At 37.0% G+C, this 26,693-nt stretch overlaps 1 protein-coding gene across 3 annotated transcripts in view; it reads right to left on the reverse strand.

Annotated features, from left to right (window-relative positions):
* PRKDC (protein kinase, DNA-activated, catalytic subunit) overlaps window positions 1-26,693 on the reverse strand; it is a gene marked incomplete at its 5' end in the record, with an annotated part of 81,230 nt that overhangs the window by 36,668 nt on the left and 17,869 nt on the right. For all 3 annotated transcript variants that reach the window (XR_013773515.1, XM_079299378.1, XM_079299377.1), the window contains 30 exons: window positions 415-526; window positions 951-1,082; window positions 1,627-1,778; window positions 2,002-2,145; window positions 3,027-3,146; window positions 3,346-3,483; window positions 4,666-4,814; window positions 5,031-5,103; window positions 5,581-5,646; window positions 6,151-6,319; window positions 7,357-7,535; window positions 8,493-8,700; window positions 9,684-9,811; window positions 10,090-10,257; window positions 11,227-11,331; window positions 11,865-12,050; window positions 13,450-13,653; window positions 13,816-13,974; window positions 15,010-15,142; window positions 15,265-15,473; window positions 16,126-16,352; window positions 17,069-17,323; window positions 17,823-17,956; window positions 18,882-18,981; window positions 19,921-20,015; window positions 20,434-20,660; window positions 21,430-21,537; window positions 22,741-22,893; window positions 23,467-23,630; window positions 24,877-24,967. Coding sequence is in view for 2 of the 3 variants with exons in the window: in XM_079299378.1 (XP_079155504.1) it covers window positions 415-526; window positions 951-1,082; window positions 1,627-1,778; window positions 2,002-2,145; window positions 3,027-3,146; window positions 3,346-3,483; window positions 4,666-4,814; window positions 5,031-5,103; window positions 5,581-5,646; window positions 6,151-6,319; window positions 7,357-7,535; window positions 8,493-8,700; window positions 9,684-9,811; window positions 10,090-10,257; window positions 11,227-11,331; window positions 11,865-12,050; window positions 13,450-13,653; window positions 13,816-13,974; window positions 15,010-15,142; window positions 15,265-15,473; window positions 16,126-16,352; window positions 17,069-17,323; window positions 17,823-17,956; window positions 18,882-18,981; window positions 19,921-20,015; window positions 20,434-20,660; window positions 21,430-21,537; window positions 22,741-22,893; window positions 23,467-23,630; window positions 24,877-24,967 (4,488 nt within the window). The remainder of the gene's footprint in view (window positions 1-414; window positions 527-950; window positions 1,083-1,626; window positions 1,779-2,001; window positions 2,146-3,026; window positions 3,147-3,345; window positions 3,484-4,665; window positions 4,815-5,030; window positions 5,104-5,580; window positions 5,647-6,150; window positions 6,320-7,356; window positions 7,536-8,492; window positions 8,701-9,683; window positions 9,812-10,089; window positions 10,258-11,226; window positions 11,332-11,864; window positions 12,051-13,449; window positions 13,654-13,815; window positions 13,975-15,009; window positions 15,143-15,264; window positions 15,474-16,125; window positions 16,353-17,068; window positions 17,324-17,822; window positions 17,957-18,881; window positions 18,982-19,920; window positions 20,016-20,433; window positions 20,661-21,429; window positions 21,538-22,740; window positions 22,894-23,466; window positions 23,631-24,876; window positions 24,968-26,693) is intronic.

The following is a 26,693-nucleotide window of genomic DNA, read 5'->3' on the forward strand; positions in this document are numbered from 1 at the left end:
ATTTGGTAACAGTTTTGCATTCACCTTATATCCACTACCTATAAAATAACTGGATTCAGACACAGTTATTCAAAAGATAGTTACAAACCTCCCAACTTGTTTTTCTTTTTCTCTTAAAACCCCCCAGCTTTAAAACATACCATGCTAGTGTTGCTGGCTGGCAAAAGCTGAATAAAGCCTCAGAAAGAGATTGTTCACTGTCAGTTCCAAAAGAGCAAGGCAAAAATTCTGCACTTAGTCTGCCCTCAAATTCTTTTCCCGTTGAGTTAGTAGTTTGAATCTTTAATTAATCTGCTGGATAAAGACTGCTGGGTTTTAAATACATTCATTTCTGGATCTGAATTGACTAGTCATATAAAAGATGAATATAAAATTAAAAGAGGAAAGGTCAAACACAAAATACAGTTGACTTACATTTTCTTTCTCAGCTATGTATTGAAGAGCAAGTCCCAAAACTTCTGCTGCAGCTGCATAAACTTCTTTATACTTTAGTAAGCCCATGTTGCTGGTCAAAGCTTGAAAATACCTAGCACAAAAAGACAGACCTGCTGTAAGCCACTACCCCAGCACACAAATTTAAACTCATGCAAAAAATTAATTTGAGCTGCTGGAGTAATAATGACTGCTTTCAGAAGAGCTGAACACAGCACAACATGCATTTGCAGTGTCTCAAATCTCTGCTTTAACAATTTCTGACTCTATGAATTTCCACAACACCAGAACCCTGAGGATCACTGTAAAAAATTGTACAACTTTCTAGATACCTCCCAAAATAAATGTGGTCTGCATTTGCAGCTAGAAAAGTATTACATCTGACAGATGATAGCAAAGGGATGATGGGACAAAGGATTCCAAAGAACAAGCTCCCATTTGTCTTGTTGACAAATTAAACTTGCTCTCTTTGGCTTGAGATTTTTTGGAGATCATACACAAAAAACTGCATTTCTCACCTGACACGATCTATTTCACACTTTGGGTCAAAGGGTGGCAAATTGTTAGCAAGAACAATTCCCAGCAGCTGAATTCCCACTGAATTATCCTTTGTATCAGGGTCTCCACTAGAAAACTTTTCAAATATTAAACTGTTGGATAAAAAAACAAAAGCAATGATACACATGAAAACCCCAAAATAGACACACCATAAATAACTCACTGTCTTTGTATCTAGGGATGTATATGCATATATACAAACCTTGAAAGGGATAAAAAGAAAGCAGTAGATATTTAACTTCAATGAAGAAGTCTTTGCAAAGAAACCCACACCAAAACAGCTGAAAAGAGACTGTAAGCCCACACAAATGCTTGACATGTTCACAAGCATGGCAGATAGCACAATATTCAGTGATAACATTCAAAACTTCAGAAAAAAAAAATCTTTGCAGAGATTACTCCTGCTAATGTTGCTCCTCCTATAATCCTTTACATGTTTTCCCATATTGCTCTCTCTCCTTGCTGTTTTTCAAATTAATTTATAATCTTTGGAGAGTTTGGTTCTGAAGTTCTACTGTTCACTGTAGGGACAAAAAGTTTACTATTGCAGCTGAATTTACCTTCCTGTATCCTTTGATACCCTTTACTTATATTTATGAAATATTCATAAAAGAAAGCAATTATCCAAATATTTACCTGTAAGGTATGGAGAGACAGTTCTTCCAACACTCTATAACTGTCTTTATGATTTCCAGATTGTGTCTGAACACAGCTCTTTTTGGGTGAAATGCATTTTTCATCAAGAATTCAAGCAATCTGTTAGCCAAAATCTCATCTTTAATATTCCCCTACAAAAACCAGGATCAAAAATAAACATAGTGACTCCAAGAAGATATACATTTTTTTCATGAAAGCAAGTAAACAAGTTATGTTTGAAATTAATATGTAAAAAAACTGCAAAATGCAAAAGTGGACTGATGTACAAAATTATTTAAGAGCATAAAAACAAGCTCAGTCATTCTTTACTGAACAGTCACAATAACAATAAAAATAAATTTCACATTTCCTTACTTTGGGAGTGGCTACACTTGTCCAGGAAAGGATTGTAACTACTATTTCCACCACCATGTAATGAATCCCTTCACCTCCATTATTTCCAGAAACAACAAGTTGCAGCAATGGACCAAGCCAGTGCTTGGCATAAGGCCGGAATACCTGAGAAGAATCGATGATAAAGTACAAGTTACCCAACTATTCAGAAACCTGCTGTCCAATAAACATTACTGGAAAGTCTGCTAAACCAACCTCTTTAGCACTTTACTCAACCCCTGAGGGAACAACCATAACAATTTTAAAATAAAAAGTATCCACATCTACATTTCGTACTTTTCCTTAGAAACATCTAACCACAGAAAGTGAATTATTTCACTAGAGCACAGACAGCATGGATCTCACCTAGAAAATCTGTCTATAAAGGATTTGAAAGAGTATGCCATTCATCTACTCTTCAATTTCAGACAGCTTTATTAAGTAAGTAGCATTAAATGGACATAAAGGTTCTTGATTTAACTCTGAAATTCAGCATTTTTTTGTTTGGAATATTCCAGACAGAACCATTATACTTTAAAATATTATATGAAGTAGGTTGAGAATGTTTTACCCAAGAATGAGTTAAAAAATGTTGCATCTCAAGTAAACACAGGTTATGCTATGTCAGTATCCTTCTGCAACAAGAACACCATTCAGCTCAAAGTGTTTCTATAAGACTCATCTGTGTCCACTAATGAAACATTGTATTTGCCTTGTAAAGATGGAAAGTATGATCAGCCCCACCTCTTGCCTATCAATGAATACATTACTAATCCTTTCCAGAAGACACATATTGTGGATACCTTCTACTTACAGAAGTAGAATATGGGAGAAAAAGTATTAATAATGCATTCAAAATACTTGCAATATCTGGAATTTTGGGCCATAAATGCACTCCCTTTAATCACAGAAAACTACTCAATGTGAATGCTCCAAAGATCTCAACTGATGAAGTATTTTACCCTGCAAGAGTTACACATTTGATATAATGAACAAAAGTTACTCACATCCTCAGTATTTACAATAAGTTTTGATATGAAGAGACGAATATTTAATGGTACTGATGGGTTTCCTAATTTGCCATGAAGAAATTTCATCCAAAGAGGAAGATCTACTGGAACTGTCCCCTGAAATTCAGAAGTGATGAGCAAAAATCAAATCACTTCTTGCATCCAACAAGCTTACCAAGCCAAAAAGCCCTAAGGTCAAATTACACAGGTTTCACTATAATACAGCCAAGAAAATGAAAAATTAAGGGATTCAAGCATGACTCTCTTTTCTTGGTAGTATTAATGGGAAAATGACAATGTTTTAGTTAATACTGGCCTCCTCCACTTTGGGTGTGATCTGGTTTCTCTGCATATGTTTAATCAGAGTGGTCATAGAAGCCATACATTCATGTTGGTTGAATTCATCCATTTCCAGTTCCATCTCATCGTTTAAAACCTTGTGTTCTGTGGGCTCCTGAAAAAAAAAACAAACCAAAACCAACAAGCGTTACTATGGATAATAACAATGTATTTCCTTTTAAATCCCAATCATGCCATGAGTCATTCTGATCTTATCTGTACTTAGATTGACTACACAAGCAGTGTGTGCAATTGGGAATACATCAAATGTGCTGTTCAAACAGATGCCTCCCAAGTGCATGCACCAGATCTGCACATTCTTCACTTTTTGTGCCAACTGATGTCAGCTTTATGTTACTCTGACTTTACTACCTGCCAGGACAGGTGTGGCAAATGCTGAAAGCAGGAGGAGTTAAGTTGAACCTCAAAGTAATTATCTTGTTTCATAACACCTCTATGTCAATGGACGTGTTACTCACACTGACCAGCATCTGCAGCAGTTCTCTTTTGCTAGACAGAGTAAATCACAGAAGAAAATTCTTTAGTTAGAAATTACAACGTTACTAGGGAAACTAGAAGTGTCCTTCCTATCCTGCTTAATTTCTCTGCAGCAAAAACACCTCTTTGCTCCAAAACCTGGAAACAGTTTATCTTCACCAGTGTTCACAGTTATTTTGATAGATTGTGTCTTCAGTGTCTGTAACACTTCTACAAGCTTTCTGTTTCACAGTAAATATCTTTTCACAGCATTACTGCTAGTGAGACATCTTTTGATTGCAGAAGGAACACAAGCTCAAGTCTTTGCTGAAAGAACAGCATTTAATATCTCCCAAGAGCAACAGTTAAATACAAGATGCCACAACAGAAAAACAAAAATAATTGTTTGATTATTTATTCTATCCATTTGATACAGCTCATTCTGTCACAGACCAAAAGAAGAAGGAAATGAGGAAACCATTTGCCTAACAGCAAAATATAACCATCAGAGGATGTGCCTGAATGCAGTCACAAGCCATCATTTTACAGCTCAGGCTGACTTCACTCACACTACTCAGCTTTAGAAACACAATAGGGCATCACTTTTTATCAACTATAGACAGTGGAGAGAGGAAAAAAGACAAAAGGGACAGAAAACAGCTCAAATCCTCTCCCTCATCTTCTGGAGGAACTCATTCTCAGTCAGGTAGAAACAAATATAGAAGACTAGAAATTTCTCCTTCTCAACCCCAATAAATGTATGTAATTCCTCAACAGCATAAAACTTTTCTTTCTCACAGCACATAAGTCACTAAATTACCTTTCTCCTGAAACGAGTGCTGCTAGCTGTAACATCTTGGGAGCTGTAAGAAAAACCTTGGACTCCAGTAGAAAAATCAAACTGACTCATTTCCTCACTCAAGCTGCTGCCCATCATGTATGATGAAGAAGCTAAATACTTGGGTTCATCTAGACAGGAAAGAAGAACAGTAGAACAGTCCATTAATCAAAGTAACTACAAGAAACAAGCCTTTACTGCCCACTAAAACTTAAGGGTAGATGGGAATTGATTGTTAGATGAAATACATCGAATGCCTGCTACTGTAAAAGCCAGGGAAGAACACATCAATCACTTTATGATAGGTAAGAAAGCATTTTTTTCATGACCATAAATGACTTTCATACCGTGGCTGCTATTCTCTGCATCCCTGGCCTCCTTCCTAATAGCAATGTACCTCTTCTTCCTTTCCAGAGGCACCTAAACAAGAAATAAGCAAGAAATAAGTTATAATTACTGAACAAAAAAAAAAAAAAAAGTTAATTAATTTCTTAAAAATTTACAGATTATTTACACTTATTTATAGAGATACCAAAAAAACGATTAAAACTACTTGTCATGGATGGAAATCTCACGGTGTAAATTGCTATTATTAATGCAACAGAAAAACAATTTAATTTTTTATTCCTACAGCTGTTCACTATCAAAGTAAGTACACTAAAAAGCATGTTAAAAGTTATGTGCATTACAGGTCTGTTCTAAATTTCAGGTCTGGACTTCTCTCAGAAAAATGTACTTTAAATCATTAGAGGAATATACCATCTTTTTTGTATCCACTACTCCATTTTTTGTATCCTCTTTCCCCATATGTGAGAATTTACCTGCTCTTCTAATTACACTGTTAAAGTCACACCCTTTTTTTACTTAGAAATGTTAAAGGCCAGAAATTTCACTCACCTCAATTTCAACAGGAAATGTGTACTGACGCTTCAGGTCTATCAAATTTTCAAAAATCAGCAAGTTCTGCAAACCAAAGTGTGTTTGGAAATAGCAAAATTATAATGCTGCACACAATAATAATTGCTTTTAATATCTTTTATTTCTTCTTCAAAAAAATTCAACAGATCAATGTAAAACATAGAAAGTGTGTAGTTTTCTGCATCAGTACTCAGAAAAAAAAAATTTGCTACTTAACTACTCTAGACTCAACAGCACAGAATGTGGTCTGTAAAATGGTCTCTCTTATTCAAGTATATTCCAACACTGGAGAAGTTAAACAATAGGGCTTTTTCCTCCTGTTTTAGAAAACTGTCTGGGAGTGGAAGCAAAACAGTATCACTACTTCACCCATTCCCAAACAGTTGGTAAAACTTTCATCAGCTACCACTCCTTCTATTGCCTCACTGGGTAGTTTGTTAGTATAACTGCATGTCATTCAGGTTTCACTCTTTGATTTATTGCCATCAGGGAAAATCACTTTGTGTCTCATGCTCTGGAAGCCTTCTAATAGCAACAGAAGCTTCTCACCTTCTCTGATTTTTCTGAGAAAAGAAAGCCTTGGTAAAATTTACTTTCAGTGAAGACACAACTGATGACAGCAACAGCACAATTATAGGCTGCACAGTGATACTGTCTCCTCTTCTCCAACAGCTGGCTCTCTCCTGCCATGTTCTCTGTAAATGCATCATAGCACGACCTTAAATACAAACAGGCAAGAAAACACCATCAGAAGTCTTATTAAGCAGTACAAGAAGGGTTCCAACCAGACAGCAGTGAATCAACAGAATTTCAAGGAAGCAGTATCCAATTAAACCACTTCATGCTTGTTCAAGTATCCTGCAGATAAATGGAACTGAAATGAAACCATTGAGCAATGATGAAGAAAATTTCCCCATGTATTTACACAGGAGTCCTTAATGTCAGAAATGTGATGACAGGCAAAGTACAGATAAGATGAATATTTGTTTTGATGCATACATAAATTTCTCTCATGGACCTTTGCCAAAAACTTACAAATCGACATGCATGCTAAAAGCTGAAGAAAAGAGTTCAGATATGATTGTTAAAGGTCTTTGTCACAAAGCCAATAATAGATCTGCAAGTCATAGCCAAGAAATTCTTTGAAGTCCTCACAGGACATAGTATTTTAAAACAAAAATAAAAAACAGAAATTCAGGAATCTTATTTTTTACTCTGAATACTAAACAAACTAAACAATACTAATTAACATCAATATTCAGTAATTCTCTTTTGTCCCCCTTCGCAGTGATGATTAAGTCAATTACTCCTACAGAGTGTGCTGCTGAATCATGAAATGTAAATGAAAATCCATCACATCTTCTCATTAATCATATAAATACCAATTTTGCAATACAAAGCCATACTCCACACAAAAGTGTGAGTATACTGAAATGGAAGTTGTGGAAACACAAATTAAAGGCCAAGAATCACACTGAAAAGGTAAAATAAATGTACAAGCTTAACAAATTTTAAAAGAAGTACAAAAACAAGAGGCAAAGGTTATCCTAACACAGAACTATAGTTTACACTACAGATAATTCTTTCAATGCAAACTCACTATTGTGTATTTCATTTAAAATTAAAAGCTATGTAAGAGATTATATTCATCCTTGAACAAATGCATCTTTTGCCTCACATGGCCTACTTAAAAAAGTGTATGTGGTGAAAACCTAATCAGAAATATAAAGCAAATAAAATAAACAATGGTCTTACTTTATTAGTGTCTTGGTAAGTTCATTTCCTTCTGCACTCATGGAGCCACGGTAAGCTTGGTTAATTTTAGAGTCCTTGGAGTAAACTTCCTCTTTTGAAAGACGAACATACATCACCTCTAGCAGCTTGTAGTACCCCATTTTCTTGGTGACTTGTGTATCAAAAGTATATTCATGGGACTAGAAACAAATAGGCAGAATCTCAGGAGGAAATTTCCTGACTCTTGTCCTTTCTGAATAGTTCCAGTTACTTTAAATTTCTTAGACAGCCTTCAGCTTATCTCTACCTTCTAAAACACAAAAAAGAGCTAATGACAATAAAAGACTGGCAGATTCTAAGTTCCTATGCAGTACAGTTATTAAACTCTGGTGACCCATGCTTGTCTGGTGAGTTTTCTTCACTACAATTGGCCTAAATGATTATAAGGATACTGGAGGAAAATAAGCAGAGTACTGAGTGACAGCTCAGCTTCATGACACATGTAAGCAAAACATACACCTGTCATCATCCTTGGTGTCATTCATGAGTTTATGCACCTCACTTTGGTGCCAACACTTACAGCAACAGGAACATGGTGTGGGTGACTCTACATAAAGATCTTAGTTTTTTGTTTTACTAACTATTACTTAACTTCAGTGATTTCAGCATATTGCTTATGAACATCTGTACCAGCAAAACCACGGGACTGAAGAACTATAGCAAGAACAGAGACCTCCACTGGCAAGATTATTGTATGCAACTATATTCCTGAATTGGAAGACAGGCTGTAAATAGATAAAGGAAGATCTGTGCTCCTAATCCCTTGTTGAAGGACCTTTGCAATGATTACAGGTGCATTTCTATCTCTAGAAGTAATGCACCTAATTTCAGAGCTTGTATTCCAACTTCAATTTTTATACACAGTAGATAAGCAAACATGCATTAAATCCAAAGGAATGGCGTGTTGGGGAATAAAGAAAAGCTTATCAGCAACAATTTATATAACTGGCACATGCTGCAGTTCCATGATACACAAAAACTAGAAAATAAACTGCCTTTATCAGTGTTTCATTCAAAGTTAAGCAAAATGTACATACCAACATCAACATTTTCTTAGACCTTCCCTAACTCTAAATACAAAAAAAAGCAATTCATACCTTGGTAAACCTGGAATTAAGTGTATCCATAGCCTCTACTATAATCTTGCCAAAGAATACTCTCAGTGCATCCAGGCTGCAGTGCCACAAGAGAGTGAGGAGGCACCGATCCACAATCGCTTGGCGAGCAGCGTTCGAAAGAAGTTTGTCACTTTGGAACATTTGGTGAACAGTGTCCAACAGCATCACTTGCCTGTCAGTGGTGCTCCTAAACAAGATGCAAATCTCAAGATGAGAATTCTTTTACTAGCATTCACTTATGTCTCACATCCTTAGGATATCTGAATTTTTAGTGACTGCATTCATGCCCTCTTGGACGTGAGGGCATGCAAGACCAGGTTGAACTACCAAGTATTATGCAGCTCTCAAAAAAGCCCACCTCAGCTTCTTAGTCTGCTACAAGAGATGGCAAACTTGTTTGTATATCTTTAATAAATTAATCCTAAAGCAAACATTAACTTTCTCAATTCCTTTTACTGAAAAACCCAAAAAACCCCCATATTATCTGGTATATGTGAAGGATGTAGGCAAACCACAGGAAAAACAGAGCTGTGGCTATCAAGCCTTCCACTACCAGATGATCTGACATTCTGAATAATTTTATTAAAGCTAAAATTTCAAAAATGGGATTTGGGCATAAGGCAAATGACTTTGTCCAGGAAATTACCTGCTCCACAAGAGTCACTACTCAACAGCCCATCAAAAATTGGAATGTTGGTTTTGGAAGAGATACTGAATACCTCTTCTGTGGACAGAGCAGGTTTAAGTCTACAATTTACCACCCTGGAATTATTCAATTAAATAAGAGCATTGTTTTATTTTCAAAAAGGTTTAAGAAATTAATTCCCTTAAGTTATCAACTTAAGAGATCATGTGGTTATACAGGGGTAGCAAATATGTAACAAACAAGTACTAATGTCAACTGGATTCTCTCAGACCAAGTTTTTTTACAGTGGGCTTTCCAAATCTGCACAGGCACTTGAAGTGTAATCTGAAAATGGATGTCACTTGTTCACACTTGGAAAATACATTTAAAATTAGAAGACAAAAGGAAAATCTGAATCAAAACTATTACATAAAACTTCTTAGTGCAAATCATCACTATTATAAGGACAATAAAATGCAAGAAGCACGTTTGCTTCAGCAAAAATTCAATGAGACCAAGCACAAAATCTAGTGGACTAAACCTACCTTCTGGAAATTCTTTTGAAGCTGGCTTGAAATAAGTCCTCCATGAAATGTCTGTGGTCCCTGCAGAGGATTTCTGTCATCAGTTGCAACAACATTGGACTTTGAGACAATTCTAATGCATCTAAAAACTGAAGAAGAAGCAACATGTAACATGAAAAGTCACATTGAATCAAATCACTTAAATCTAAGATGCATTATTTTTTAATACTGATCAGAAGCAGATGCACAGAAGTGTGTGCTTATCGAATGTGTGCTTCTTGGGTTCAATTTCTGGATAAAGACAACTCAGAAATAGAGAAGGTGATCTCATGTGAACCAAGAATCTCTCTTTAATTCCAGATCCTGTGAAACATTGTTTCCAGAACTTTTGTTCAATTTTAATTATGTATTTGTTACAAATACTCACCTTCTTAGTGCAGTCTACATAGTTACTGTGCTTCAAGGTTCCTTTGGGAAACTCATCAGACCTCATGGGAAAATTGAAAGCTACAAGTTGATCCAGAGCATTCTTAAGGTCATTAAGCCTCTCTGCTGTCAAATTAGTGAAGAACGGGAGAATTATCACTGCTTGGCCCTGAAGAAAAAAAAAAAAAGCAAACATAAAGGTACAGTTTCACACTAAAAAAATAAGTTGTTTCCCAACTATGAAGCAAGCTGAATAGGACCATGAAACAGCACCAGTGGCTATTCTTACTGATTCAGCAGCCCAGTGTACTAATAAAAATGTTATGTAGCTGCTCTTCTTTCCAGCTGCTGGATCAGAAAACAGCTTTTAACTCTCATGCCACTACCGAGTGAGAGTTAAAGCTAATTAATATCTCGTGCCTGACATAGCTATGAATAATAGCTCATTGGTCTTTTAAGCAAGCATTTTCACACAAGTCACTGATTTAATGCACCACCTTGTAGCTAAAGCAACACCCCAAACTTTATTTTGAATGCACAGGCAAGTACAAAACTCTGCCTAATTAAAGGCAGGCTGGCTGAGAAGCTACTACACAGAACTTTCATAAGTACAAAATATTTTATTACTCTAGTCCAACCAGTGTCTTTTGTAACTCCCACTTTCACTCTGCAGTACTTTATCTCCCTCTCCTGACCAAGCTGCATATAGCAGCTACTCCATTAGTACTGGTCTCATACTTGCAGACATGGACATTAAAATCATGACAAGTGTTCATAACCAGACCTGTAGGAAATGCTGCTCCTTGCTAAAAGCCTGATTAGCTGTCATTTCTCAAATGAACACTCAGGAATTCAAGACAAGTTGCAACTGATGCTGATTTTTTTTCCCTAACAATTACATTCCTTTCTTCTGAGCAAGGGAAAAAAAGAGCACCCTAAACCAAAGCATAGCATCTGTGATAGTGCCTTCTGTCTGAAGAACAAAAAGGATGATTTACAAGTTTTAGGGTGTTGAACAGAAGAATAAAAACCCACAAGTCCATGATAAAAAATTAAGCCAAAAAAACCAGAGAATTCCATGAACAATTAACATTCTCATCTGGGGAGAGTAGGGAATCTGTTGAAGTGAGCAATTTACCTTAAGATTTAAGCCTAAATCCTGATCAGTAAGTAGACTGGTATAGGTATTAAAAACAGCTGTAAATGCCTCATGATTGGTATTGAAAGAAACTGAAGAGTCTATCTGGAAAGACAGAAGAAATAAAAAAATTAGTTTGAGTTTTTTTTAACTAGTTAAAAGAGATTTGTATTAAAGAATAATAAAAAGCCCTTGACCTATAGAATTATTTATTTCCAAATCTCCACTGAATAACAGAAAGCACATACAGAGTGATTTTGGTTTTAAAAGAAGAGCTATAAAAGCTCCTACACAGTACACACAGAATCATAATGTTGGGTATTTCTCAATACAAAAAAATATTAATCTCCTTCTGAAAGCCAAATTTCCTACTGGTCATTTCACTGACACCTAATACAGCAATACAGTTCACACTCTGTATGCTAACACATACCTTTATTACACATCAAGTAATTTTCACCTGCCCCAAACTTTTTTTGTACTTTGCTAATAAAAACACCCAGATTCTAACATTACCTTTTTTTTTTTTTTAATTTTCCCCAACATAAAACATTTGACTTGAATACTGTTCCTTGAAAACACGATGCAATCCCTACAGAACTAGAAAGGTCACCTGAATTTTATAAAGCAGTACACACCTGCAGAACTTTTGCCAGCAGGGTCAAGATTGCCATTTTGCTCTCAGTAGATGAACCTTTGGCCCACCAGCATTGCAGCTTCTCCCAGTTTCTCAGCACAGCTGTCACCAGTCTTGCTCCTTGCTGCTTGCGCACTGCACGGTCCCTAAAGCTCTGATCTAACATGCCATTCAAAATGCTCCCAACCTGCAAGGAAAAGCAACAGGCAAGATTCTTGCATGCCAAATGAAAGGATGATAGAATCACTTCAGTGGTATGGGCAGTCATAAAAAAGAAGCATCACAATGCAATGGTAGATTTAAATCTCAAAAGGATGCAGAAGAAAGGTGTCTGCAGGAAATTAAAAACATCCTTCTCAAAAAAAAAAAGTCCCACATCTCTCCAATTTACTCCTGTTTCAGAGTACAATGCAGCAATTAGTTCTGATGCCTTTGTGTATATTTGGAGAAATAAATTATAATCCAGAATAAAGATCAATACTTGATAATTTAACATAGTGTGAAGTAGAAAAATAGCACACAGTCTAACATATTCACATCCATTTTGAAAAGAAAAATAATCTTTGCACAGCATGAATGAACTAAGTATGCTTGAAATCCCTTCAAAAACAAACAGTCATTATCATCTATCAGATACACTTGAAAGAATTAATGTATTGCAGCATGCTCAACACAGGAAACACTAGATAATCATCACCAGAAATAGCTTATTAAAACACAAATATTCCTCTACAGTCTAATTAAACAATTTTTGCTGTCGCCAAAAACGATGCTGCAAGTCTTTTAAACTACTACTTGGATGCAGCATTCTAAGCATAACATTTAGGATTATAAAAGAGCCAATTATTTTTAAAGGATGATTCTACTCTGCTGAGCATCTTTTTAATCAAAAGGAAAAGCAGATTTTTGATCTTTTTGACCCTTCTGTTTGTCAGAAGTCCTGAAGGAAGACTTCTCAGTTCTAAGTTTCCTTCATGGCACTGAGTTCTATAAGTGCTGTAGACAAACAGGAAGAAGTCTGTTGAGCCAAACAAGCAGTGCTGAGAGTGAGTACATGACAAAGTATCCCATATTTATTTCAGCTCAGGAGGGTTTTGTGTGTGTGTACATCTCTCATTTTAATACTCTGATCTAGCTCTACCCTAGCCCTGTGGATTAAACTCCTATTAGTAGTTGGAGTTTTTTTTTTTCTGTTTCATTTTATCCAAAACAAATGAAAGTCACATGCTTTGGGACCATTCTGCAATGAAAAGCAAAGCACAGTAAATGGGTCCTCCTTTGAAATTACATTTTTGATCTGAAGTACTGTGCAAAGACATCCTGAAATTTCAGGATAGAGAGAGCACTTTCTACTCAGTTTGATCTGAGAACAGAGTGATGTCAAGCTGCCAGAGATAGTGATGGTAGCACCAGTAGGTCAAGACAAAACTGAAAGTCAAACTGAAAACTATCAATGCAATGCTGTCTGAAATTCAACCAAATGCACTTTTTCCCCTACTACACACTCCAACTCTAAAAATAATAATAAAATTGTTACTTCTAATATTCCCTTTTGACTCTGTCCTTTTAAAGAGTAAGTCCAATACCATTTGAGGATTGCTGACAGATGATTCCATAAGACGGACTATGACCACATCCAGGTTTTTCAGTAGCTGTTGATTGATGGTTTCTGAGAACAGGCTGTAGAAATATTGACCATGAGAGAAATTCATAAGGTCGTTCTGGGATGCTCCTGATAGTGGCACAGATAAAACTACTGTGTTCAACAGCAGACTTACTAGCTCCTCACACTGAAAATCAAGGTATAGAGACAAGAATTATTTCAAGGACATCACATTTCACTTAGAAATTTTTTAGAAAAACATACAAGTTTTTTTGTCAAGCTCCCATCCCACACTTTTTTCTTTTGTTTATTTTATTTTAGGGATTTTAACTGGAGAACCACATCCTACCTGCCCATCAATAGCAAAGGCCAGCTGCAGAAGGCTATCAGCTAATTGCTTACTGCTGATGTCCAAGGAAGGAAGAGAGATCCTTTTACCCCCAGGTGCAATGCCTTTATAAACAACTGAAAGAAGCTTGGAGCCAACTGAGAAATGAGACCCTTCATCCTGTGGAAACCAACAAAGAAGTGATGATCAATAAAAGCTGAAAAAAGGCCTCCAATCCATCTGTATAGTTAATCAAAACACTTGAACTCCAGATGATTTCCTTATAAAGCAATGCAAATATACCATGACAACACACCTTCCTAACTCAGAAATGAGATTTAAAATGAGACAACCCTACTGTGTACAAAGTTAAGAACAAATAAAAAATAACTTGAAAATGTTCAAAATATTCTGGTCCTCCTCCACCTTTTCAGCTTTACTTGACTACAGAAGTAAAACAGCTAAGCCAGGATGGGTGGGACACAAATTCAGCTCATCTGATTATCAATATATTGCAACCACAGGTCTAGATTTTGTTGATATAAAGAAAGGATAGCACACAGAAATTAAATATTTTGTTACTTGTTAGCATTGCTCAGCCTTGTTACAACCTCATTCACAAATTCTGTCTCTGTGACTGTTGCATAACCTGTTCCTTCCATTGCCCTAAGAAGACATTTACTACAATCAGAAACTTAGTGGAAGGAATTTGAGTAACATAGTCAACATCCTCACACTTCAGGGGTCTCTATCCTGTTTTCCTGCAGGTCAGACCTACTATATTGCTTCTTATTAGTCAGGAAATATTTCTTTTCTAATTTCCCTCATTACTTTGAATGGTCTCTGTGTAAAAGTTGTTAAAAATTGCCTCCTTTATAGGATAGTTAATCCTGATTTTTTGAGCTTTCAGTCTAGCAAAGCTCATTTAAAAGAAATTAAGAGAACCTACATTCTGATTTCCATAGTCTGGAGCCAACCAGAGAAAGACTAACACAATTATAAAGGTTGTTCAAGCCTCAGTATTGTGCTACTCAGATTTGTAGAATAACTATTAAACATTTATTTTTGATCCCATTCAATACTAGATCTTCATTGTTGATCTCATTTTAAACAACTTAATCTGATCTGTTCTCTGTTTTCATCCTGGTGTTTTACACAGGAAAAACTCTTTACAATGTACAAGTATTCACTATTATTTTCTGTATTAATAATTACCTGACTGTGAAGAACAGAATGAAGCAGACCAGATTTCTGGAGTTGCTTGCAGGCAGAAAGGACAGCACGAAGTCTAACTTGATCCAAACGTGCCTCTGAGTTAAACAGATCAACAGAAAAAAGGTCCTCAAGGCTAGAGAGGAAAGAGAAGCAATAATGTTACATTAGTGCATCCACAGACAACAGTATTTAGTTTCTGTTTCTCACAGTGAAAGTTTGCTCTGAATTCATGCTTACCAAAAAGTCCCAACTTACCTCTGCGGTGTGATTCTTTTTTTAATGCACAGTTTCAAAGACTCCTGATAGGGAGATTTCATCAGAGCTTTCATGAGTCTTACTGAGATATCTGGGAGGTTTTTCATGACTTGCACATCAGCTGTGTTAAAGCCTACGTGTGATGGATCACACACTGTCATCACCACAAGCTCTATAAAGCTTGCATTGAGCATTTCCTTCTCAAGCACCTAGAAAGAAAAAAAAAAAAAATATAAAAACTTGAAAAATTTATTCAGATTGCTGTATTTAATTATTCATAACTTACCATTAATCCTAACTCAAATGAAACAAAACATGAAACAGTACTTATTCTCACTGATTTTCTCTACTGAAATGCCTGACTTTCAATCATTTATGCAAATTCAGAGAAATTAGGTATCTATAAACACAGACATAGGATATGCTATCCCACCAAACTGCAAGTTAGATCTCTTAAACCACATAGGCCTGTTGCAGTCTTGACTATACACCTGTAAATCCTGATGTACATCTCTGTACATACTATCAGAGATTTGCTGATGAGACCATCACAGTCTCAGAACTAAACTTTGCAATGTAAATTTCCTAAGAGACTCATAAGTATTATACTTTATAGAGTTAAATATAGCTTACATTGCATTAAATAGAGAGACCAATAGAGAGACAAGAGAAAGGCAAACAGAGGAACTTGAATATCTATACTGAATTCAAGAAAGGCAGATAGTGTCAATTCTTTCTACCACCTTCACACATTTAATACCATCAGGAATCATACACTGCAAATACTCCATATACAGAACATGTATATTTAACTACATATAAAATCTGTGTATTTTATCCACTACAGATTTCAGGGCCTACCTTCCAGAAATCCTGCTGGCAGGTTTCCAGGATGACGGTGACAAACTCCATGACCCGGACTATGATGGTGCACTTGCTGTAGTTGTACATGTCCCTTTCCTGAGGGCTGAACATGCTGCCTTTGGAGCTGCAATCAAAGCACTGCTCTGCTGCGTGGATGTCATGCAAAGCAATAGTGTCAAGGAAGAACTGCACAGCTTCCAAGAACACGGAACTTTCATTTACACCTAGAAAAAAATTACACTAAATTGAAATCACAGAGTCATGATCAGAATGATCAACAGAATGGTTGGAAGAGACCTTCAAATAATTGAGTCCAACCCATGCCCTAACATCTCAACTAGAACATGGCACCAAGTGCCACGTCCAGGGTTTGGGACCCCACCACATCCCCAGGCAGACCATTCTAGTATTTTATCACTCTTTCTGTAAAAAACCTTTTCCTAATAGCCAACCTGTATTTCCCTTGGCACAGCCTAAGACTGTCCTCTGGTTCTGCCAGTTGCTGCCTGGAGAAAGAGACCAACCCCCACCTGACCACAGCCACCTTTCAGGGAGTTGTAGAGTGACAAGGTCACCTCTGAGCCTCCTTTTCTCCAGGCTAAACACTCCCAGCTCCCTCAGTCATTCCTCACAGGGTTTTGTGTCCCAAGCCCCTCACCAGCCTTGTTGCCTCTTCTGGACGTGGTCAAGCATCTCAATGTCCTTCCTAAACTGAGGGGACAGAACTGGACACAGCACACAGGGTGTGACCTCACCAGTGTTGAGTACAGGGGAAGAATGACCTCTCTGCTCCTGCACTGTCTTTGGAAAACTTTGTGAGAGTTGGTAAAACCATCCATTCTACATTTGAGAAAAGAGCTTAAATTCCAAGTTAAAAACTCATTTTGGGTGGGCTTTGCATAACACATGAATGAACCTAATGCAACAGTTAATCACTCACCCAGTACTTCATAAGGTTTGATCATCTGCAGCTCAAAGAATGTATTGTAGCAATCCAGTGCTGCTAAGAACATGTCCATCCACTGCATGACAGCCTGTAAACTGAAGGGGTCCTGCATGCCATGGAGAGTTGGCTGAGAAAGGATTCCAGATGGACTTTTAGCATCGGTGCCCCCTCCTTCAAATTTGTTAATAAGGAAAGAAACATCTCTGTCTTTTAGAGTGTCAGCCAGCCAAGAAGATTGAGACTTGTTTCCTGACAGAAACAGAAACAGATATATGGATTTTCTAGGAAAAACACATTTCAAACTAGCAAGGAACTAGAGGAAAATGTACTAACAACTTTGTGATTCAAATTGCGTCTTCTAGCAGAGAAGGTATTGGTTCTGTTTTAGCCACGGTCGCATTCCTAAAATTCCTATATTTCTCTTCCTTCCATAAGGAAGAGGCGAATTTTTAAGACATTCACAGTTCCCCAACACACATTCTGCTTTTTTAAGCTGGATACACAACAGTAGTTTTGGGCGTTGAAGTAAGACTGCAATAAAAGCCTCTTCTATGTCCAAAAACATCCCTCAAACCCTGAGGTTCTTAGAATACTCATTTTGCAATATAAGCAACAACTCAGTTTCTATTTAACAATGCTGAGTGAACAGATATTTACAAGCAATTACTGCCCTGCATAGAAAACACAGAGGGAAGGCATACACAGGATATAGAAAGCAAAGATAACAGTACACTGTGACCTAAAATACCTGGTAATAAAGGAACAAATTCATAGAAGAGCTCCATGGCTTTATGCCGGCACTCTGTCTGGGGTCGTCCACACTGCACTAACAGCCACATGACAATGTCCTGAAGACAAACGGATTTAGTAGCTGGGAATCCCCTGCACAAAAATATTAGGGATTAAGTCCTCTTGACATCTGCCAAGAAGCAATAGTCTTTCAGTTGAAAAAAATCAAAATGTTTCAGGAGCACTGTGAATCCCTTTTATCAACTGAACATCAGCCCATCTGCACTACAAGAAAGCTCATCCACCATCATGTCTGACACTACTTTCCCTTCTCCTCACTCTACTTGGGATCCCCAAAGCATAGTCCTTGTGGGAAACAATTTTAAATGCAGAAGCGGGTATCTTCCCTTCTCTTGGTCAACTCAAAGAGGAAAAATGGAGATTAAAGTTTAAATAAGCCTGCATAGTTTTTCTCCATCCCCATAATCATCCAGTCTCACCGCTTATCAAATGCCACACCAGTGACCCAAATCTAAACTCCACTTGCCAGTTTCTTTAAGATCACATGATAATTTGGGTAAAAAGGGAACTAAGGAGCTCTCTAGTCCAACCTCCTGATCAAACTAGGGTCAGCTAGGTGACTCAGAGCTTCATCAGTCCTGATCCTGAATCCATTTTTGTTTATCTTTTTGATTCCCTTCTTTAATTGCTGATCATCCTATTGCAGCTTGTCCTGCTTCTGGTGACATTTAACAACAGTAAGAAAGGTTTCCTCCACATACTTGCTTTGTGGCACCAGTGCTAATGTTATTATATACACTGTTGTGAGGGGAACATGCTCTTCTGCCTCTTCTTGCTAAACTAGATCAAGTTCACCTTGCTAGAATAAACAATCATGCTCCTCTCATATCATGTCCAGTGTTTTCCCACCAGTAGTTCAACAGACACATCAGGAGGCCTGTTTCAGCAACTGTTGTTGGATGAAGTCCTCACTCAGGATCCCAAGCATTTAATGGAATTACTACTATTAGATAAAGTTTATTAAAATGCAATATGGAAACAAATGCAGATAGCTGACCGTGGTACCCTCCGTTTTCCTTCCTTGTTCAGAGAAGGTGCTTTGTGCTTGATTATGCGCTTCAGGTGATTTATGGCATCACAGCACTGTTGGGCAGTACCTGTGGGAGAGAGAGAATTGACACCTCTAAAAAAATGCCAGTAATTTGGTTAAATAAATTGAGATAGCACTGTAGACATGGTGCAAGAGACTTATACAGATGATAATGTCTACCAGCTCCACTACTCTGTATTTCTACAGTAAATTGTTCAAAGTTGCAGAACAAATCACAAAACACCAGACAAGCCAGCTTGACCTGAGCCAAACTTGAGGTCTTTGATATCAAACTGTGCATTCTACTTTCTGTGCTCACGCTTAGAGAAACTGTAAAATTTTCCCATGTGAGTAATATTTCTGGGGGACACTTCTACCATATTCTGAACTGTTCCTCTGAAGGAAATTAAGTTTTGTTATACTAATTTTGGCTTTATGTTCTAATTATTATTAATAGATGAAAGAGTATAAAAAAAAGAAAGAGAAAAGATTTACTGAAAAATCATTAGTACTGTGAAAGAGGTCACAGATTCTTTATACAACTACATACAGTTGTAAAGAATGACAAGACAATGAGGAAAAGGTATCACAAAATAGTGAAAATATTCCACAGAATATATTGAAATGATGATTTGTGGGCCATTTGTTTGTTATATGAGAATAGATTGATTCTCATCAGGCTACATTTTTTTTACACCATATAACTGCAAAATCACAAGTCAAATCCAAAGCACCACCAGCATTTTTAGTGTTATTACAAAACTATAAATCATTGCAAATATGACAAGGTTTTTTCTCCTGGGCTCAAAATATTTCACCTTTATACACTGCAAGGAGTTGATTCAAAGAGTTCCTAGCTAGATATCAAATGACCTCTCTGCTGTTAATGAAAAATAATTCTCCCTTTGTTGCAAAAGTAAGCAAATGTTCTTACAGTTACAGGGGTTTTTTATATATTCAACAAAGTAACTTTTTCTCCATTCCAATGTTAATTAACTATACTCACCTAATGACTTCTCATCAGTATGTGCTAAAGCCAGGCTTTCCAGAAAAACAACCAGTGCTTCAAATACAAACTGCTCCACCAGAGAATTTTCTTCCCTTTAAAAAACAGAAAAAAAATTCATGAGAAACATGAGTGGAAGAAGCCCTAATTGTAAAATCCTAATTAAAAACCACCAAAATAAATATTGTAGAAATAGACTGCAAAAGATGTTTGCACAAAAAAATACATCTAAACCCGTTTAAAAAATAGCAGTGAAATTTTCTGAGCATCCTGAAAAGGCATAAAAAACTTCCTATAAACTTGTGATGAAAATTTATTTTTATACATTTCACACAGACAGCCCAAACAACAAAACTATTACTAAAAATAAGCTGAGTAACTGAATTTTACAGCTATCATATACATTAATAGAATAAGTGCCAGTGGATGACTATTTGAGCTGTACAATTAACTCCTCACCTCACTGAACTTTTAAGGCCAAGTTAGTTACTATTTCAAGCTCTGCTTGCTCACCTGAATTCTCTGTAGATACTGTTAAAAGCAAGTGCTGCACCCAGCCTCTTGAAAGCACTGGGGTGAAGAGCAAGACTGTACAACCGTTTAAAAAGAGATTTGGTGTTTGCTGGGCTTTCCTCCTGCTGTCTCGGTGTTGTCTGCTTGATAGACCACTTCAAGAATTCTCGTATGCACTGGCCACAGAAATCTCTCAATGTGCTGTCAACTGGATCAACTATGCCACTCTGGAATTACACAAAGTTATTAGAGCTCAAGAATGAGAAAAACCCATTCCATTGTGCAGTATTATAGCAGCTTATCTCATTGCATTGTTTGCAAATTATAAAACTGTACTCACAGTTTATCAGAAATTAACAAAGTTCAAACTCACTGCTGTCCAAGGGAAGGGCAGAACTTTCAGCCCTCACAGTGCTGAATTACAGCTCAAAGATCTAGATTTCTATTCCTGTCTCAGCTATCAGTGTAGGAGTCTTGTCTAAGTCACCTTATTTTCTGATGGCTGTTTCCTCTGCCAAAGAAGGTCGCAGTGGTGCAACAACACTGAATTTCATAAAAAAAAATACTCCAATCCTCTTGACCTACCTTGCCTCCAACCATTTCTGCTCAGTGCAAAAGCTAGTTTTAAATGCAAAACTTTTGCACCTGGTAAAGGCAAAGATACTTAGAAAAAAATTAAGCACACAAAGGCATTCAGGGGGATGAATGGTGAACATGCTTCAGTTGTTCCTAGTTCATATTGATGATAAAGAGTGATGCATTTATCTGAAGATGATATATCTGCATTTTGAGAATGCCAAAGAAAGAAATACATCATCAAAATCTCAGCTGAGAAATATTAAGTGGTTATTAGAAAATAATATTTTCTTTCTTTCAAATTTTTAAGGGACCATTCTATCTGTTCAAGTGTTCCTGGTTGCTTCAGCAGTAAAATGATGCTCGTTAAAAATAAAGCCACATGGCACAGAAAAAAGAGAGGAAAGACTTATGACCTACCAGGATAGCTTCCAAGAATGCCACTGTATCTTGACTCTCAAATTTTTTGTTGTTGGTAAACCAGTGAATGAGTTGCAGGACTAAAGGCTCATACAACTGTCTTGCTACCTGAAAACAGCAAATGTTAACCAGGTTTCTAGGATTTATACACTTCCATGCTACTTTGTTATTAATATGTAAGAATAAAAACCAGTATTTTGAAAAAGGGTCTATTAAATTAATAAACCATTTCATATTACATTCCCATATCAAAGATCAAAAAACCCCAGACAATTAAAATGGATTAGATGCTTTCTATCCAGCTAGCCTCAATAACCTCCAAGCTTACTTTCAGTAATATCTTTTGAGACAAAGAAAACTGCATGCCACAGACTGATGTGCCAATATACAGTAAGAAAACCAGGAATGTTCGCTTCTTAATCCATATTTAGATCTAAAAATATAACTACCATTAATCCAACTTCCTGGATTTCAATAATTCTACCTGTAAATCAACCTGAGTACTGTCATACTATAGCATGGAGGGAAGAAACACTAAATGCACTTATTTATGCATATACATATTCTTCAAGTGCCATGCCTATGGCTTGGACCAATCCAGACATCATTTACCTATGGTTAATGCTCAGCCACACACCAGCAAAAGAGGTTTCACCTAACTTGGTAACACAGCTTCCTGTCTATTTTAACAGAACACAAAATCCCTTTGACCTGAAAACAGATATGGATGCCAGGGTCCAAACAGCAGACTCAAAAGGCACAAAAACCTGTTATTTCAATGGAGATGAACCTATCTGTTCAGTGTCCTGTTTTGTGCAAAGGAGGAGAAATATCAAGTTCAAATGTTTGAATGAAATGTATCATCTGTAGGTATCTAAGAGGTAGCTACAAATTCTATCCCAAATGCTTTTCCTGTGATTGTAGCTTTGCACACATACTATATCAAAATAATCAGCTTCACCTCCAATCATGTTATTACTGAAAGACTACAGAAATTAAACATGGTGATAAAGAGGGTTAGTGCCACAAACTCCCTCAGTGAACCATGAAACCTGAGCCTCTCAGTACACTCCTCTGAGGTACTCTGAACTACACTGCTTTATAGAAGTATTTGAAACCAGTATTCGAAAAGGTTTCGACCCCACTCTCAAAATCCTGATGATCCATCCCTGGAATAGAATTTCAGCCTACAAAATACTTTTCATTTGGGAAAAAAACCAAAAGCCCAGCATGTTAAGAACACTTCTAAATTAATTCCCAAATTTAAAGCTATTTGAACTAGCTAAAATTCATATAAATAAATCTGCTTACCTGGTCTATGTCACAAGCAAGACGAAGCAGTACTGGAAATACTCGCTTATGCAAATGGTACATAGGTGGGGGACCCTGACATCCTTCTGGCATCTGAGAGGCTTTCCCCAACATATATGTGACTATGCCATGCAGCAGCTCACATGCTGCAACCTGAAATTAAAAATCCCTTTGATTATGCATCCAATACTTTCACAGAGAAGACAAAACTGTGGGCAGGAGTGAGCAAGTCACATGAAGTGTGTTATTGAGAAATCACACCTATGCTAAATCACCATTCCAGGAACAGATCATGACCATGGAAATTATTTACACACATTCTAACTAGGCTTTTTCCTAATGTTTTGTCTTGACCCTCTTTGGGTATCAACATCCCACCCAGCACAGCCCCAAAATATTTGCTTAAATACTCTGCTGGACTGAGCCCACATGGTCATAGGCTGGGCATGAGAAGGAGGCCAAACAACACCAGATTAAAAAGATCCACTAGTTTAAAATACTCATTTTTATGTTCAATCAAGCACAATGCTATCTGACAGAGCTTATAGCAACTTCTGTTCTTTAGCTTGTAAACCCTCAGAATAGTGTAATCATGAAAGGGTACCAAAGCAGCACATTGCTACCTATGAATTAATGAAAACAGGTCTATAGTAACAAGGAAGACATTATTTTATGCAATTCTATCAGCTAGCATAAAACAAAATATTAGGAAAAAAAAATCAGTACTTTTGTTTGCCTGTCACTTGCAGAAAGAGCCAGTTCAGTCACATGAGGCAAAAATAAGTCCAAGTAGATGACAGGCTTCATATCTGCAAATGGTACAGCAAAGCTCAGGCGCTTCTCAGTGTCCCAGGATACACATTTCTTCATCATCTCTTCTGCAGAGGTAGCTGATGCATTTGAAAGATAAAAACAAGCTTAATACAATATATATAGAACAAGTATTTACTTAGGTCAAAAAAATCTGTAATCTTCCAACTTGAGTTAGATTGCCATGCAATGTTAACACCTTATATATAATTGCTCACTGAAAAAATTGTGGTCAGCATTTCAGTTGAGAGTTGCAGCAAACTCCAGTTTCAAAACAGTTTAAGTCTGGAGACAAATCCAGAAGACATTGAATCACACTTGATTTAAAATACTTCTGTAAGACAACCATCATAAAGCAGTTGTCTCCTGCTGTTACAGAAAATTATTTAAGGTCAATCAGACAAGAAGATCCAACACACCGACTTTGGCAAATGCACAGAAAATGACTACATTTACAGCTACTTATAGCTAAATTCTCCAAGGAAAACTGGCATGCTTACTCCCTTCTCTCTCTATATTCCCATATTTGTAAATTTGGTAAACAAAATCTGACCACACTTTGTATTTAATTTCCAGAGAATAAGGTTACTTCCCTGAGTATTTTTCAGTAAGTAACAGAGAAGGACTTGGCAGAAATTTGATTGTAAAGACAGAAAAAACAAACATAAGCATGCAAAGGGAGGAAAAAAATTGCACAACACTAATTTAATTTTTAGATTAACTAAATTTTGTGTTGAATCCATCCCTTGAATCTCATGGTCAGATACACTACTGTTTTCCATTTTATTAGATTGTATGATATTTCATATTTAAATTATAAAGCTTGTTCATGTACTGAACAGACCAAGGGAGAAAACAGTTTTTTTCGAGGAGCATCCAAATGGAACTCTACTACCCACACATACTAAAGGCATGATGTACCTTAAACTCACAAGTGAAAAAGCTTGTTGAGATTTACACAATTCATGACTGCAGTTCTTAAATACTGAGAACTGTAGTAGAGGTTGAAGTAAGTACTGAAATAAGGACAAACTGGGGCACAGTTTTAAAATGGCTTTGCAGCTAGAGGTGAAGGGTGGAATAAATAAAACCATATACTGAAATGCACGGGTTTTTGCTTTCAACTTCAGTTTCCTAAACACTTTCCCTAGTCCATATTAAGTTGGTGAATACTTCTGCTCTACTAAACTCTAGAACTGAGTAAAAGTAATTTTGTTTAAATGAGAACAACAAAAACCAGGTATATGAAAGTGATGTTGAGGCCTTAATGAAATCTGCTTTCAAGAGAGACAGCAGAGACATAAATAATTTCAACAGCATACTCACCTGTAATTAAGTTGTGGTTAATCTGCCCTCCCAAAGATCCAAGAAGGCGTGCCACTCTATTCCTTACTGCTTCCAAGGAGGGACTATTATCCTAATTAATTCAACAGATTAATATTAGTGAAAGAACAGTTACTTCTATATAGAAGTAATTTGGTTTACAGAGTAAATGAAGGTCTTATGGCCTTACTAAATACAGATGAAGAGGTAAAATGAAACCATGAGAAGAATTGCATCAAACAAGACAAGAGCTTTGGTTTAGTAAACAAAAGAGGGCAAGACTGGAAAGCATTTTCATTGCATTTTGTGAGCTTTCAATTACCACTTCTCAAGTAAAATTTTATTATCACATATAACACACCTACAGAATGACAGAACAGTGTAAAAAGCAAAAACAAATCTGAAGCAAAAATTGCTCTTTTAATTTGCTTTAATTCCAGAACATAAAGTTTAGATCCTGTATCTATACAGAATCACAGGATCATTTAGATTAGGAAAGACCTCTAAAATTATCAAGCCCAACCACAAACCCAGCAGTGCCATGCCCATCAATAAACCATGTCCACAAGTGCCACACCCACATTTTGGAACACTTCAGGGATGGTGATTCTCCCGCTTGTCTGTACAGCCTGTTCCAATGCTTGACAACCTCTTTCATGAAGGTATTTTTCCAAATATCCAATCTAAACCTCCTCTGGCACAACCTCAGGCCATTTGTTCCTATCCTGTCACTTGTTACCTGGTAGACTGACCCCCACCTGGCTACAGCCTCCTTTCAGATAGTTGTAAAGAGCAGTAAGGTCTCCCCTGAGCCTCCTTTCTTCTGACTAAAACAGTACCTCTCTCAGGCAACTCTTTTTCAGAAGCAGCCTGTGCGGGACATAAAATAAATTCATTTTGTTTCACAGAATCACAGAATGACAAAGGTTGGAAGGGGCTGCTGCAGTCATCTGGTCCAACCTCCCTGCTCAAGCAGGGTCATCCTAGAGCACCACGACAGGATTGCACCCAGACAGTTCTGGAATATCTCCAGTGAGGGGGACTCCATAACTTCTCTGAGAAACATGTTCTAGTGCTCATCACTACACAGTAAAGAAGTTCTTCCTCACGTTCAGGTGGAACTTCCTGTGCCTTGGTTTCTGCCCATTGACTCTTCTATTGCTTGTCATCACTGAGAAGAGCCTGGCCCCATCCTTTTGGCACCCTCCCTTCAGATACTGATAGACACTGATGAGGTCTCCTCTCACTCTTCACTTCTCCAGGTTAAACAGGCTGAGATCCCTCAGCCTTTCCTCATAAGAGGTGCTCCAGGCCTCTAATCATCTTTGCAGCTCTCCACTGGACTCACTCCAGGAGCACCATGTTTAAAGACAACCAGGTTGGAAAGAATTCTATATATAAGACTAACTAATAGTATCATACCTAAAAAGTGGTTTATTCCAAGTTACTTTGTGTACTGGAATATACAAATAAATCAACATTTACATTTGAGAGGCCACTGGACAAAGTAGTACATATGTTGGCCTCTAAAGACTGTAAGCCTATCCACAAGACAATTAAAAATCCCTGAAATGCTGAAACATTCACAAAACTGTATTGCATACTGCAAAACTGCTAAGCTGGACCTGATTTGGGGTGTTGGGAGTTAAATTTTTGTTGCCATAATGTCTAGCAGTGATATTCTCATACAGGATTTCTTCAGTCCCCTTTTCCTGCTTAATTCCCATCCTCACTCTGGAATATAACATCTTTCCAGCTATGCTGATGTAACAGCTTTTTGAGCCACACTGTAGAATGGAATTAATTAAGCTCATCTAAGA

The sequence above is a fragment of the Erithacus rubecula genome (assembly GCF_903797595.1).
Source record: "Erithacus rubecula genome assembly, chromosome: 3".
In the NCBI taxonomy this organism is placed as follows: domain Eukaryota; kingdom Metazoa; phylum Chordata; class Aves; order Passeriformes; family Muscicapidae; genus Erithacus; species Erithacus rubecula.